This window comes from Elgaria multicarinata, chromosome 11, assembly GCF_023053635.1.
Source record: "Elgaria multicarinata webbii isolate HBS135686 ecotype San Diego chromosome 11, rElgMul1.1.pri, whole genome shotgun sequence".
In the NCBI taxonomy this organism is placed as follows: Eukaryota; Metazoa; Chordata; class Lepidosauria; order Squamata; family Anguidae; genus Elgaria; species Elgaria multicarinata.
The window spans coordinates 13,922,620-13,939,172 of record NC_086181.1 but is presented as its reverse complement, the minus strand read 5'-3'; the positions used below and the strand labels follow the sequence as shown (position 1 = coordinate 13,939,172).

General features: G+C 48.6%; 1 protein-coding gene across 1 annotated transcript in view; it reads right to left on the bottom strand.

The window, feature by feature from the left end:
- The window catches only part of NGFR (nerve growth factor receptor), a 57,734-nt gene that overhangs the window by 2,403 nt on the left and 38,778 nt on the right, over window positions 1-16,553 (bottom strand). Inside the window, exons 3-6 of the mRNA XM_063137787.1 lie at window positions 11,276-11,635; window positions 3,323-3,397; window positions 1,599-1,815; window positions 459-619 (exon numbers count right to left, since the gene is read on the bottom strand). Coding sequence (XP_062993857.1) covers window positions 459-619; window positions 1,599-1,815; window positions 3,323-3,397; window positions 11,276-11,635 — 813 coding nt within the window. The remainder of the gene's footprint in view (window positions 1-458; window positions 620-1,598; window positions 1,816-3,322; window positions 3,398-11,275; window positions 11,636-16,553) is intronic.

Here is a 16,553-nt window from a genome sequence, read left to right as displayed (position 1 = left end):
TCTGGGCCTGAAACCTGATCTCAAGCCCAGCTCTGCCCTACAATACTTCTTCCAGTCTGGAAGCCAAGACGTAATCCCTCACATTGTAGATTGGCTAGGGAGTCTGCGGGGAGACGGGACAGAAGGTTTGGCCTTTTCCCATGATATTTTGCTGGGCTCACCAGCTTCTGTCCTTTGAAGCTACTGCTCTACAGGCAACAGCCTGTACGTGCTTGTTCCCTCCCTGGGGCAAACCTTGGGTTGGATTTCATAGGCTGAATCTATGGGAAAGGGATGGATGGGATTTGGCAGTGGACGGCCCTTGCAACAGGTTGAGGGAGGCTGGCGGAAAGGCCTCTTGGCATCCACCTATGCTGTGTTTCTGTGACGAGATCAGCCCCTTATTTCTGAATCTGGCTCCTCCCCACTTTGCCTTCCCCACCAATCCGGCTTCAGCACAGCCCGTTCCCTTGCCTTGCCTTGCATTGATGCTGTTTGCGTCTGCGGCTGTTGATCGTGGAGGCTTTGGCTGTCGACTGAGATGCCGCTGTCGCTGTGAAGTTTCTCTCCTTCGGGCGAAGGCGTCTGGTTGACGGGACGGTTGTTGGCACCTTGCTTGTTCTGCTTGCAGCTGTTCCACCTAGAGGCGAAAGCATTTCACAGCTGAGGCTGGGACGCCCACCCAGCTCCTTCGTTCTCAAGGCGCACCGCAACCTTGGCGCCAGCGGTAGATTCCTTCCTCCGAATCACGATGCTTTGGGCGTGGCGAGCCCTACATTCTCAGGGCTTGCCCAGACAGACCTCATGGCAGGGACTGTTTCGCCAGTCCAAACATGAGGCTGCTTTCCTCTGGGCCGGTTTCACAATCACAGCTTATCGGGATCTACACTGGCTGTGGTGTCCACCGAGCTGCCTCCCTACCCTCATTCAGAAGGGAACGTATCTGCATCTCTCCAGGGGCTGTAGCTCAGTAGTAGAGCACACGCTTGGCATGCAGAAGGTCCCAGGTTTGATCCCTGCCATCGCCAAGTAGGGCTGGAAAATCTCCCACCTGAAACCTTAGAGCTGCTGCCAGTCAGTGTCATTAATAATGGCCTAGATGGACCAAGGGTCTTGCACAGTTTCCTCTAGGGATGTCCATCACTGGGAAATCTGGCCCTCTTTGAGCTTGCCAGAGTACTATCGTGCGCCTGATTCGCATTTGCAGGCTGAGCCACAGTTTTCCCTCCACAAATCCCCATTTCTTAAAAAAAAAAAAAATGCACAGAGTTTCGCACAATTTGTGTAAATGATGCAAATTGCACAAACCCCTATTTGTGCAAACAAATTGAAAATTTGGAAAAGCCACTCGCTGGCCCGATTTGCTGCAGGCCGAGTTGGACCTGCTAGTGGAGGATGAGTTGAAGTCCAGGGAGGCAAGCCACATTGATCTCCACTCCCCAACTGGGTTCCTTTGACATCTCTAGTTTCCTATGTCCCTGAGAGTGAGGCATTCTCATGCTGACCCAGGAAAGCAAGATGCCTGAGGTGACTGCCTCACTCTGACTACGCTTATGAGTCACGACAACTCTACTGCACAGATCGCCCTCTTCTTTCTGAATCTCAGCGTCACCCCTTACCTCTTGAACGCAATGTAGGCCACCAGCCCCACGATCACAGCTGCCAAAATGGAGCAATACACGGGGATGAGGTTGTCCGCTGTGCCGCTTCGGACGACGGGCTGGGAGCTGCCCATGATCGTGGTCGCTGTACCAGCCACGGTGCTACCGAAAGCTTCCGGGGCATCTGGATCGTTTGTGACGGGAAAAGGGATTTCGGAACTCGCCGGGGAAAAACCTGCAATGATAAGGAAACAGAGCAACCTCTGGTGAACTGATGTGAAAAATTCCCCAATCCACAGTCAGGCAATAGCTTTCTGAGGACGGGCGAAATTTGTGCACAAAATTGTGCACGAGGTTTTGGGCCCTCTCGCTCTCTCCACTAGGCAAGATGTTACAAAAAGGTGGGTGCAGTGGGGGAGAGAACAAAGGGGGCGGAGAAGGCTGATTTATTGTTGATGCCATGAAGTCTGCATCATCAGAGTCTTAAGATGGAGTAGAGGGGGAGGTGCAGACAGAAATAGATTCAGGAGTGGGCAATGTTTTCGAACCCACGAGAACATCTGGCAATTTGAGAAACTGTCCTAGGCACCACCACAAAATGGCTGCACGGGAGGTGTGGCTAGTCACAAAAGACAAATAACCTGCCCAATGGACTGGGGACAAAGTAGAAGTGAGGGCTGAGCTCCAACACGCTAAACTTCTTTGAACCCAGTTTTCCGCACCAGCATTAACCTGTTTCTCAGAAAACAAACACTTTTTTCCCTCTCCACCGCCGCCATGCCAGCCAACCCCTTCCCCTTATCTCTCTTCCTCTCTTCCTCTGGATCACCACCCATACACACGACCCCTTTCAACAATCATTATTTAAAAAGAAAACTAAGTAGGAAGAGTAGGGCACCTTGGCAGGTGCCAAGAAAGCTGACTGGGGATGCACGGATGGCCATCCCCAGATTAGATGTAACCAGGTGGCATGCAAGTTAAACATCAAATCACCTCCACACGCTTCATCCCCTCCACCTGCTTTTTGTAACATCTTGCTCGATGAAGTGATCTGGACATCTCAAAAGCAACTCCACAATTTTGTTCGTATTTGGTTGGTCCTGATAATGGTATTGCCTAACAATAGATTTTAGGATTTTTCTTATGGACCAGCAGAGCTCACTTTGTTTGATGTGTGAAAAAGTGGAGATCAAGCAGAGGGGCCTTCCAAGAGTGGAGAACTTCCTCTTGTGGAAGTGAGATCCTGGAACCAACCCTATTATTTTTAGAAACCTCATTATTGTGTTTGAACAAGGCTGCAAAGACACTTCCACATTAGTGTTACACACTGAAGGAGTGCAGAACTTGTAACGAACATTATAAATGAAGTAGCAAAGTTATTTGTCTAACTGGTTTGTAATGATGTCACGGGCTCTGTTAGTACCTGCTACCACATTCCACTGAATACACATACCCTGAAAACAATCCTATGACTTCCCATTATAGTTTAACTTTTGTAGCTTCTCTCCAAAGAACCTTTGGGTCTGAAGCGGGGTGGGAAGGTTCCAGGAATTTTGTTTCAGGGAGTGAACGTAACGGTTTCAGACTTCCAAATGCTCAGCAGAGCCCTTGAGCGCCATTTTTGGTACAAAAGCGGGGCTACAAGCCAAATAAATACATTAATTGTTGGGAGTTATACCAAATGAGCAAACTAGAAACTGTTGGAGCAGGAACAGGGAAAAAATAAATAAAAGCAAAGGTACCGTGTTCAGGATCCGTGACTCCGTCAGTGACGTTGGAATCCATTGGGGTTGGGGTTGTCCATCGTGGGTGACGAACTGCCAGGAAAATGAGAGAATTTAGGAAATTTAGAAATCTTTAAACAATGAACCATCTGTTCTGCTTTATGGAGGAGAGTCCTCCATTTGAAAGGCTGTCAGAAGTCAGTCCTCTATTTGAAGGCAACTGATTGAAGTCCTGTTAAAAGATAAAGATCCCTAAGAAGGGAGAGCAGCCAGGGGCCTGGAAGTTGCCTGTCTTCCACATTGAGCCCCTGGACCGCAGACAGAGTAGCCACAGAGCTCACCTGGTCACAGGCTTCCCCACTAGGGTGATATGTCTTGAATTGCTATTTAAATTACAGTCATTCTTTCTAAATGTGGATCTCTCTATAAAAATTAGCGTAGGCACAAATTATACAGATCCATGCCCACTTTCCCCCACTTTTTGGTGAAGCTTGTCCACCTCTTTTGGGCCCCCTAGCTCCCTGTGGTTCCCAAGGAAAGAAGGTACGTGGTTGAAGTGTGGCACCATTTCAAAGGACCGTCGGAAGCAGTGGCTGGAGGGTTCACTTTGGATGTGGGAGACCTGAATTCAAGTATCTGCTCTGCCACAGAATTTGCTTTGTGTCCCTTGGGCAAATTACTGTCTCAAGGCCAAATCTGTGATGCATCTCCTAAGGGGTTCTTTACTTTTGTGTTCATTTCTTTTCTGTTTAAGGACAGGCAGCCGCGGTGGAACTCTCAATCTGGGTCATTTCAAATGGAAAGTTTGAATTTGCATGTTGAATGTGAGTTCTTCTTTATTTACTTCAAAATTCAAATGCGTGTTGGCACTTGTTGGCTTTGAATTTTTGCATGCTTGAAGTGTGAAATCTCTTCAGCTGTCAGTACTCAAATACTGCTTCAGGATATCTCTCAAATGCTGTCAGAGATACTAAGTATCATTGCATGTTATTGATCAAATATCCTTGTACGTCAAACCTCAAATACCGTTGACTATGATAAACCAATGCCTGTCAAGGGGTCTTCTGGGGAACACTGGGCCCTTTCTGAAGCTTAGCAGACATTCCTCAATGGGAAGGTCAGCCAGGACTAACCCTTGACATTTTCTAGCCTAAGGCTGAGCAGGAAATGCCCACTCTCAAACCCCAAGTTAAGGTACCCAAGGTAGGGTCGCCCAAAAGAGGGCAGAAGAAAGCGCAAATATGCATAATATTTCATGTGCCAATGCGTATGTATGGATGCAACGTTAGGTATAAGCATCATTATTTAGGGAGAAATAGTTAGGCTGGGTGCAGATTCCATTCTAAGGTTTTAGTTACAACCAGCCAGAAGCCTAATGGACCTAACCAAGGTGCTGGACCCAACCCAACCTGGAGCCACCAGCCTCCTCTAGCTGTGCCATAACTGGTCTCCAGGTGTGGAAAAAACGTTGAAGTTGTTCCCTTTGGCAATGCCAAATCCCTTAAAATTACCCAGGGATGGGTCAGATCAGCAGTTGGATGGAAAATATTAAAGGAATGGGAAAAGCTATGGGGAAAAGAGCAATTGTTCTCCATAATGGGGGGGGGGTACTACAAAGAGGTTGTGCAATACAATGGGTGGAACCGTGACCCACAGCAGTGTGTTCACAATGAGCACCAGTTTAAAATAGTTCTCCTCTAACCTGGTGCCCTCCACTCACCATTGTATTTTACTATTCTATGGATACAATCCTGTACATATTTAGACAGAAAAAAAGCCTTTAATTCCCAGCATGCCCCAGCTGTGCTGGCTGGGGAATGCTGGGAGTTGTAGGCCTTTTTTCTGCCTAAACATGCATAGGATTGCACCTTATATAGCTATTCTATATAGCACCATCAGAGCAACGAAAGCAAAAAATGGGTCACTGTCCCAAGTCTATATTTAGACCAGATTGTGATGTTGTGACATGGAAAACCAGGAAAGGGGGAGAAAGACACACGGGTTGCAAGAAATGAATGTGACCAAATGCAACTACAACTTATAGCTGAAGCTTATTTGCTCCCCAAATTCTCTTCCAAAGCCTCCATTGCAAATTTCGAAGTGTAATGCAATCTTCACAGGAGTGGATGGCCATAGTGATACTCTTCCAGCTTTTTGAAGAGGTGTAGCTTTCTTGTGGCCAGTGACTTACTGGGCAGATGAATCTGTCTTAACTCAGCACACATTCAACATAACCTTTGAGGTGGGTGCCATTTTTATTAGGGATGTTTTATTAGGGATAAGCGGACCGGCGAATTAGAAGCGGAGCGGGGGGCTTCGCCTGCCCTTAAGGCGGAGGCAAAGAGGATTGGGGGGCCAGCGGAGCGTGGCAAAGAGGATCGAGGTGAAGGCGGATCCTTCGCCTCGATCCGGAGCTCCGCCAGAAAGGTAAGTGGGGTTTATCGGGCCCTGCCGCTGTCGCTGTCGCCCATGCGGCGACAGTGGCAGGGCCCGGTAAACCCCCCCTCCTCTCCCTTACCTGCCTCCATCCGCGGTCCGTCGGCTTCTTCAGTTGAGCCCGCGGTTCAACCAGGAAGTCTAGGCCGCACTTGCGGCCCAGACTTCCTGGTTGAACCGCGGGCTCAATTGAACAAGCCAACGGACCACAGACGGAGGCAGGTAAGGCCCCCCTCCCCCTTGGTCCCTTACCAGGCTCTGCCGCCCTCGCCGCATGGGCGGCGACAGCGGCAGGGCCCGGTAAATCCCCTCGCTCTCCTCTCCCGGCCTTACCGGGCGCCACTCCCCTCCACTGCAGAGCTCCGATTTGGAGCCAGAGCTCCGCGGCGAAGAGGAGCGGAGTATGGGCAGAGCGGTGCGGAGCGGAGCGGGCCGATCCGAAATTTTCAGATCGGCCCGCAGGGCAGAGCGGGGGGTCCATGCACACCCCTAGTTTTTAACATACTAATGCCATGGGCATTAGTAGTCTGAGGATGAAACATGCTGTGCCTCAACTCCCACTATGTACATCAGTCCTCCAGAAGCTGCATGGAGTTACTTTCCTTCAACACAGCCCTCTACCACCACATTTTTAAACCCAGCCTTTTCTACAGCCATTTCTTTCCCTCCTCCTCCGCTGCCTCCGCCACCAACTCTGCTGCCAATATGTCCTCTTCAAGAGCAGGCTCAACCAGCAAAGCCCAAAGTCTTCTCCTTGGTCTCACTTTTGTGTTTTTCTCCCTGCATGGGATGGAGCTACAGGGGAGCTGTGGTTCCACAACTGCCTCAGGCTCCTGGCCAACATACTCTTTGGCTATTAAAGCTCGAGCTTTGAACTTTTACAAAACTTTCAAAATTTTCTGCATGTCTACACTGCTCAAGCTTGAGTTTAAAACAAAATTGGTCTAGTAGATTTTGAGTAATAAGCCTTGCGCTACTGTAGTCTGATATAAGATACTGGACATGGACTGGACGAGCTTTGAAATAGAGGACTGTCCTCCATAAGGTAGGACACAAACCCACCCTATCTCCAGGCCATGGAAAGCTTCACCACTGTTAAAGTGACTTGACGGACCAGGGTGTTTTTTGTTTGCTTGTTAGCAATCCTAGGAAAAATCGGTACTGGTGTGTGCCAAGCCAAACAAAAGTGCTTGAATATTTCTGTAAAAGATAGACTTGAGCCTTCTGCTGCCAAGTCAGGCAAAGCAATCCTGATACAGTTCCAAGGGAATGGAAGAGGCCACGGAAGGAGCAGCATAACCTGTGTGGTTCTGTGTTCTCATCCTCTGTGGTTAAGGAAGAGGAATCTACTGGGGGACTGAATGTGTTGAGCTGTGGAGGGTGATCTACTCTGTCTCCATGAGCACGCCCAAGCATGGAAAGTCCTGCACAGCCTCCTCCTGGCCACCCACACTGCTATGGAGCTTGGGCTGGGCATAGCATTGGTCACATGCCTTTGCGCACAGTCATACAACTTCACCAGTTGCTTCCTCCTCTGACTTGTTTATCCATTCAGAGGGTGAATCAGAGGGTGCATGTTCAAAGAGTCAACAGCCGCTAGCAAAGCGCAGAGAGAACGCTGGCTTGCCTGTGTTCCCCCCAGGCAGACGCCAGGACCATTATCTCTAGCGGGTGATGCTCACAGTCCCATGGAGAAGCGCAAGGTCTTTTCGGACCTTCTACTCCACTTGTAGCGTGAGTGTGAGGACTGGGAACGTGGACGCAGAGGTGAAGGTCTGAAAATGGGTGCAGACACTAGGGGTGCATGGATTTTGTAAAATCTGTTCTGTCTCCATTTCAAGGATTGCCAGGTGCCTTTCCTTTCATCATCCACTCATTGTCAGAATCAGATTTTTTTTCCCATTCCCCAAATTTGCAGAAATCTGCACTAGCGAAAGTACACGAATCCCCCAAATACATCCATCCTCCCCAAAATGCACATCTCCCCACCAAATGTGCATTTTCATGCTTTATCCTCTGGGGGAAATGTACAGTTTTGGCCATTGTTTTTTATTTTACAGATTTGTGTAACATTCCGGAAAATAAAAATTACAAACAGTCCGGAAGTCTGCAAAATCTGTGCAACTCTGGAAAAGCCAGTCTGGTGTGGAATCCGCGGGTCAGATTCATAGAAAACCAACTTCATTTGCGTCCATCTTGGATTTCTCTGACATCCCTAGCATCCACCCAGTCAATTTTGAACTGAGGACACAATCCCTATAGCCACAAACCCAAGGGGAATTTAAAAATACAGTCAGCTGTGTTGATTTATAGCTATCTATGTATTAAATGTATCTCTGTGTCTGACATACTCACAGACACACACACAGAGTACATCACATAATACTCAGTATAATAAAATCAGCTGACAGCCGCAGAAGTGTGAGCTGTCGAAGGACCATATAGTGGTTAGCATGTTGGACTTTGGCTGGAGAGACCTGAGAATGCATGAGAACAAGAAGGAGAGGGACATAACATGTCTCCCAACGCCATAAGACCGCTGCTGCTCAGGATTTTCCAGGAGGTTCTTTTCCCAACACCAGGGTTAAAAAGTCAACAAACCAGTTCTAGCAGCTTCCATCTCCAGCAGGAGCAGGGCTTTTGTGAAGCTAATAGAACTTAATTACCCTTTTAAAAACAAGCCACTCCAAAATAGTTTGCATTACAACAGGGATAGCTCACAACAATACACAGTTGCTGGGGGAATCCATCCCAACACAGCAAACCTCAGAGCGAACAGGGAGGCCTGAAGGTGAGAACAGATCACGTCAACATCCCTGCTCAGAAAAAAGGCCAGGCGCTTTGAACCTCCAAGCCCCAGTTACGCTTAGTGATGGGACGAAAATCTGCCTGGGCCCAAAAGGAGGCTGGACGCCCTTGCATCCTGCCCTACTGCGCCCCGACGGACGCATACGCATCCAGCGGATTTTCACCCCGTGGCTGCTTTGAAGACAAAGGGGGTGCAGGTTACTTCGCCATTACCACAGCAGGAGGAAATACATAGTTTCCCCAAGGCTAGGGAAAATTGCATATTTTCTTCCTCCACTCAAGTGGAGGGGAAGAGTACACAATTTCCCCAGCCTTGGGGGAATTTTGTTTCCCCACCACCACCTGCCGATGGGGATCTTAATGGTGAATTCTATGCATAGTTCTGCTACACCACGGCATACATCTGTATGGTGCCCCACAGAGATGGGAAATCTGCTTGCACGGATGTCGCATAATGCACCTATGCATTTACAGATGTACACGTGACATCTTTATGTACATAGATGCAGATGTGTCCACGAGCAGATCTTTTATGTTCGGAGGGTGCTCTATGTACACATATGCTTTATGTACAGACGTTGGGGCCAGCAGGGAGCGGCTATGTTTTGGGGTGTTTATATGCAGAGGGCTGCCCTCTTTAAAGTAGGACCCACGGCCACCCTACGACATGCCACAACATATTTTTGTGGCGGTTTTTCACCCGTGTTATTATGAACACTTAGCTTCGTTGCACCTTGAAAACCTCAAAAAAAAACCTTTTTTTGGTTCATCCTAATTTGAGATGTCTTTTTACTTCTGTAAACTGAAAGTCACTAAAAGTAAAATGAGTTTTAAAAATGGATTGGCAGATTCCCCTTTGTGCTTTCCAGAAAGGGCAGGGGTAAAAGGCCGAGGGCAGGGTTGAATAAATGAGAGTTGTGAACCAAAAGAAACAGGCTGGCTATTGTTAGTAGGACTCCTTGCTCAGAAAGGGTGGGGGCAGCGGAGGCCGGTGACTCCAGTTTCAGTGGGGCCGTGAATCCATTCTGGGTTTCCGACAGACCTCTAAAGGAGCTCTCCAAGGTGCTGAACTTAGTTTGGGGACAGGGTTCAGCACCTTGGATAGGTCCTTTAGAGGTCTGGCTGGTTCTGACTGAAACCCAGAATAGATACTCAGCCCCACCGATGTTGGAGCCACCAGCCTCCTCCGGGTGGGGCCATGAAAAAGGCTGGGCTACAGCAAACCGGAAATGGCCACTGCCGAATTGACATCTGGAAGAGAGCTGTGATGACCCAACAGGCAGTGCTCTGTTCCTGGCTTGGAGAGTGAAGTGACTATTCCTCCTCTCTGCTAATAATCATATTATTGTGTTGATCGTGGGGTTCAATGGCTTATCCGTTGTGCGGAGAAGCCTCTATTTGAAGGGCTGTCTGGTCTACATCTGATCTAAAGATAAAGAACTCGCTGGGGCATTCTGGGAACTGAACAACTTTTTTCTGCCTAACCATGCATTGGGTTGTGTCCTAAGAAAAGAGAGCAGGGGGTCTTGGAGTTGCCCATCCCCAGTGAGCAGCCAGATTGCAGACTGAGCAGGCGTGCAGGTCGCTTCCCCACTATGATGAGACATATCGCATTTCTACTGAAAGTATACTTATTACTTCCAGCTCTGCATCAGTACTAATCAGTTTGAATATTTTATGCAAAAGCATGCCTTCTTTTCGCAGAATGGGGATTGTCATGGGTTTCCTCTCTTAGGCAAATTGTAAGTGGCCATCCTAGCCCGTAACTACCCCTGGTGAGAGGTCACGATGAAGCGACCATAAGCCTCAAACTGGAGGCACCCCTCCTGCCAGAATGCAAGGGATCAAATGGCCCATGACACAACTCTGCTGGGCCTTCCACCACCAGGTGCTGGGGAACAAATCAGCAAACTATACACATGCAATCCAGCCCATGTTGAACCTCCTTAAGTAGAACTGAAAAACAACAACATCCTAAGAACACACCCCAGTCACATCCCATTCTTAAAAGGTTGTTCTTTGCAGTGATTGGGATAAATGTCATTCTCAAAGATGCTGTATGGCAATTGGCGAACAGTTTCTCATATATCATATTGCACAGATGCTGGATAATATATATATCATGGAAACAGAAGGATATTACAGTACCCTGTTACAGTATAGCTCTCCTCATATGTAGTTGTTTTTAAATGGATACCGTTGTTTTTATACTGTTGCTTTTATGTTTTTGATGGTTTTAAATTTTGTATACTTTTTAACGTTCACTGTTTTTAACTTTTATAAACCGCCCAGAGAGCTTCGGCTATGGGGCGGTATATAAATTAAATAAATAAATAATAAATACATAAACATGGCTGCTGGAGAACATGGGTGGGAGACTGCTGTTGCACTCGTGTCCTGCTGCTGAGTTTCCTGTGGGCAGCTGGCTGGCTACCATGTGAACAGAACGCTGAACTAAATGGACCCTTGGTCTGATCCAGCAGGGCTCTTCTTACTTCCTTAGGTGCAGAGGAGATGTGGCCCTGTTACCATGGTGGCAAAGCCACATTCCTTCAATGAAAGAGATCCAGTTTTACAGTAGGAGACCAGTCAGCCACCTGGAGAAGGCCCAGCTTCCACCACTCAGCAAAGCAGGGACTGTCTCCTAAAATTCCACGCCTGACCCTTCCCGCTCAGCCGTTAGAATTCTCAGGTGCCAGCCGACTGTTCGCCCGTGAGACGGCTTACCTCTGCATCTAGCATCCGACGTGGCGGTACATTCCTTGACCATGACCTCGTCGTCCTCGCAGACGGTGCAAGGGAAACAGGGGTCTACATGGTTGGCGTCGTCTGAGTAAGTCCCGGTGGGGCATTTCTCGCACCAGGTGTTCTGATTCCCCCCGCAGGGATACACGAGGCCGTAGCCCACTTTGCAAATTCGGCACTCTCGACACGTATTGCTCGCCTGGTCCCGGTAGTAGCCGTAGGTACATTTGCACACGGTGTTGTCCGACTCCACGCAGGGCGCCATCATGCTCTCCCGGCCCACACACTCCTTGCAGGGTTTGCAGGGTTCGGTGGCGCTCACTGTGTCCGAATAGCTGATGCCTGCAATGCGCCAGAAGGAAAGAACAGAAATGAATTACTGTCCCTCAAAGAACAGAGAGTTCCAAAGGAGGCTAGTAGCTCCGATATCAGTCGGGCGGTGCATCCACCCTGGGTTTCCATTAGAACCAGTCAGAACTCTAAAGGAGCTATGGTTCTGATGGAACCCCGGAACGGATTCACTGCCCCACTGACATCAGAGCCACCAGCCACCACTGGAGAGTCCACTAACCTCTCCCAGTGTGTGGCAACTGGTCAATTTCTTGAGCAGAAGGTCGAGATAGGGAAAGGGATTCAACAGAGCCACTGGTCCCAAGGCAAAACTAGCCTAGCCCCCCCCTGCCCCCCGAGTCCAATAAACATGTCAGCACACTGAATTTCACTTCATGCTACAGACACTTGGCGGCTTGGATCTTTTCGAATACGGAGGGAGTGATTGCTTCTTTGTCTCAGCATAGGGGTTGGCCATATGTCCCTATTTTACAGAGGACAATCCACTTCTTGAAGCGATCTGACTGGTTCTGACTGAAACCCATAGCAGATTTAGCGCCCCACTGAGATTGGAGCTCCCAGCCTCCACTGAGTAGAGCAATACACCGGCTCTCCATCCTAATTACGGCCCTTGCTTCCCCCTACCCTCATTTCCTCCCCAAATTAAGCAATACCGTGGTGACTCCTAAAAGGTGGGTGGAGGGGAGCCTGTTTAGAGTTTGCATAACGGTGCCTGAAGGCAACGTTCCCTCGCTCTTCATTGCTGTGCAGTTATAATCTGCTCGTAACAATCAAATTGACCTGACTCCTTCACAAAGATCTCATAGGATGAATCACACACCAGTGAGTATTACAAAGTGCACTGTAATGCCTAAAGAGGCCATATATTATGATTTAATGGGGAGTTAAACCAGCGGAAGGAGCGAGGCCTGCAAGCTGACTTCAGGTTAAAATAGTTTATTTCGATTTAGCCGTGGCTCCAGTGAGCCTGTCCGTATAGAAAAAGAGGGTGTAGAAGATCTCCCGTTTCACGTCTGCCAGGAAGGAGTGAGTGAGTTGTGAAGGCTTCAGAGGCAGGGTCTGAAGCCTTCACAACCTAGGGGCCCTGGACTTCTCTTAGTGGCACAGAGGAGAAGGGAGAAAGTTTTTCCCACCACAAACCTGCAGTAGTAGAAAAACCAAAAACAGGTAGAATTCTACCTTCTGTGCTTGGTCACTCATAGAGATGTGAAGACCAGAGGAGCAAGGGGAGAGATTGGAAAAAACTGGGGGAAACATTAAAAATGTCCAACTTTTCTCCTTAGTGTTCCTGGTAAAAACTGTGGGAAATAGGCTTTCCCCCTACACTTGTTTTTCTTGGGAAGGGCTACCCCATCCTGTCTGCCATTTTGACTTAGGCCTTCACATCTCTCATCCTACACTGCTTGGGAATGTGAGAGCAGCTTCTGTGCCAAGCTTATATAGAGGTGCCGTTGGTGTGAATCTGTGCTCCCTGTGTGGGTGATGTGGTACTTTTTCGTGTTCGCGGATTGCCATTGTGGCAAATAAGTCAGTGGCAAGTGTACCCTCGGGGTGGGATCGAGGGACCACATCTCTATGGCAGATCACCGGCTTTGTATGTTGAATGTCCCATGTCCAATCCCAGGTATCTCCAGTTCAAAAGATCCGGAATCAGGAGATAGGAAAAACGCGGAAGAGCTGCTGTCAGTCAGAGTAGCCAATATTGGGCTACATGGTCAATCTAATTTGGCATAAGGTAGCATCCTATGTACATTGTCTACAATAAGACATCCGTTGATTTATTTACACAGCTTGGCTCAGTCAGTGGAGGCCTAACACACCCCTGAGGGGATATTTTGTTTGTTTGTTTGTTTGTTTGAAGCATTTCTATCCTGCCTTTCTTCCAAACACCCTGAGGTGGCTCACAGGAAAGATACAACCGTAAATTCCCAATTCAAAACACACCTTCCAATAATGCCAACACCCTAAAAGAGCAGCTGGAAATGGCAACACCCCAGGAGCAATCAAAATCCCTCAAAAACCCAGGGACAGTTCTCAAATCAATTCCATAATCCAGCAAGTTACAAAGATGCTTTGGAACGACTTGCAAAGGAGCATTAGAGGTGAGGTGAGTTGGGTTCCCCTCAGAACGGAGTTCCAGTAGGGGCGGCTTTGTGTATTATTTACCAACCCCAAAAGGATTTAATGGTCTACATTAGATGGCCATGACCGGGATTGGGCGAGAGGGTAGGCCGAAGCCTGTGAGAGAAATCTGACAAGCAACACAGGAGCTGACAGAAGGAACTGAAGGAGGCCCCTTTCCTATATCTTGCATAGCAGTTGCTGGCATGGAAAAATGGAACACGTGAAACTTTTGCTGGCATTAATCTTAAGGTGGCCACTTATGCATCGCCCAAAAGGAGAAAAAAACATCCCCCAAAAAGAGGACGAAAGAGGACAAGGATTGACAAGACGTTTGCCCAAGCTAATGTATATGCATAGATGCAAATTTAGAAGTAATGACTATAATATAAATAAAAATACCATACATCTCCCCATCCTGGGGAAGACAGTGACCAGGGGCTCATTTACACCAAGCAGGATATTCCACTATGACAGCGGTATGAAAGCAGTATATAAAAGGCAGGAGCCACAGTACTGCTTTATAGCGGCATTGAAGTGCACTGCAGGATCTACACTACTGCTTTATAGTGGTACTGAAGTGCACGGACAACTGTTGGGGCCCAGGACACATCTACACCAAGCAGGATATAACACCGTGAAAGTGGTATGAAAGCAGTATGTGGTATGCGTCATGGGCCCCAACAGTTGTCCGTGCACTTCAATACTGCTATAAAGCAGTAGTGTGGCTCCTGCCTTTTATATACCGCTTTCACAGTGGAATATCCTGCTTGGTGTAGATGAGCCCTAGGTGAGCGGTGTTTTTGCTCTGCAGGTGCTCACTGTGGAGCTTCAAGGTCTTTCAGTGCTCTCCCACCTTAAGAGTTCTTGATCTTTAAACTGGACTTGGACTGGAGCAGACCTTCAAACAGAAGACGCCTTCAAACAGAGGACTATCTTCTTCAAAGTGGTACATATGGCCTCCCTAGCTAAACTTCATTCAGAGTTGCCATTTTCACAACAGTCCAAGGTCTTTAAAATTCCAATCCTATACCAATGGGGAGTAGGCCTAATTGAACTCAATGGGACCCACCTCTGAATAGATAGGATTGGATCGTATTGTAAGTCACTATCGAAGTAGAAGGAAAGGCAGCCACGTCTTCTTCTTCCAGTTTCCTTCCCAGGTCTGTCATTTGCTCCCTTCCTCACCTGCTGCTCCCCAGATGCGCTGCCTGCATGGGACAGGACCTGGGTGGGAACAGACTGCCTGGTCTTCTCCTTCAAAGGGAGATTTAACGTTGAAGTCCTGCGGGAGTGGCTTGGACCTCTCAGGATATTTTGGCCTACTCTACCAAGAGGCCCCCGCAGCTGGGAAGGAAGGGTGGGCAGCCAGTAGGCCAGATGGAGAGCATGGAGGTGGGTGGGCGCCACAAGTGGGAGAGGCTGCTCCTTCTCCCCTCCATCTCTTTCTTCCACGCCACACTATGCCACTCTGGCACCCACCTACTTCCCTGATCGCTGGCTGGCCTCTTGGCCAGCTACTTCTATCTTTGTCCCCAGCCATGGGGGCCTCCTGGCAGAGTTGGCTAAAATATCAGGAGAGGTCCTGGCCACTCCTGTGGCCAGGGCCTCACACAATATTTCGGCCAACTCATCCAGGACCCCCCACAGTTGGGAAAGAAGGTAGAAGCAGCCAGCTGGCAAGCAGAGAGGCAAGTGGGCGGGCACTAGAGGCAATGGCGGCTGTTCCTCCCCTCTCCACCTTCTCCCCCAGCTGCAAGGCCTCCTGAAGGAGAGACAGCCAAAATAATGGGTGAAGTCATGGCCATGGGAATGGCCAGGACTTCTTGCATGTTTCAGCTGACCACCAGGAGGCCTCCATGGCTTGGGAAGGAGGTAGAAGCAGCTATTCAAGAGACCGACAGGAAGGCGGGTGGGTGCTAGAGGCAGCATCAGGAAAAGGAAGGAAGGAAGGAAGGAAGGCAGGGGGTGGGGAGGGTGCCATCCAGGCAGCAGTGGGCCCTTTGGGTGGGGGAGAGCGGTGCAATTCGCCGCTCTTCCCATTCTGTGCCACCTGATGTGCCTGCATCATCCCGCATAATCGCAGGGCCGGCTCTGGGGATAGGTATAACTGGGAGTCAGTGGGATGGCTCCCATGACTGGAATGTAACAAATGAAGGATATAACTTGTTCAAATAAATTTAAAAATAGATACATTAGAAAGAGAGCATGGAGAGTGTCTGGGACAAGGGGAAAAAAAGCAAGCTAGAAAGAAAAATAACATTGTGTTTGGAGTTTACTAGATACAGACTGCCAAACCGAGGAGAGGAAGTGGATGATGGTTTCCGGAAACAAATTACACATGTTTCAAGGAAACAAAAATTAGTAGTAATGGGAGACTTCACGTACCCTAATATCTATTGGGAGACAAACAGTCAAAAGGGCTTTTTCAGGTACGTACAAATCAAGAGGGGAGAAACGGTACGCCTTCTGCTCAGTAAGGCTAGTGGAATGTTATCAGGTGACAAAGAAAAGGCAGAACTGCTCTATTCTTACTTTGTTTCTGTCTTCACCCAAAGCCTACGGAAGAGAGGGCGTTTTCAGTGGTGACACCCCAGCTGCAGAATGCCCTCTCCAGAGATTCTGGGATGCCCAGCATCAAAATGACACCCCTTAACTTTAAGCCATTTCCTCTCTCTACAATTTGTGTGTGTGTGTGTGTGTGTGTGTGTGTGTGTGTGTGTTGTAATGCCGCATTTAAACTTCCATTGTGGTTTTTATTAGGGGTGTGCACGGACCCCCCGCTCCG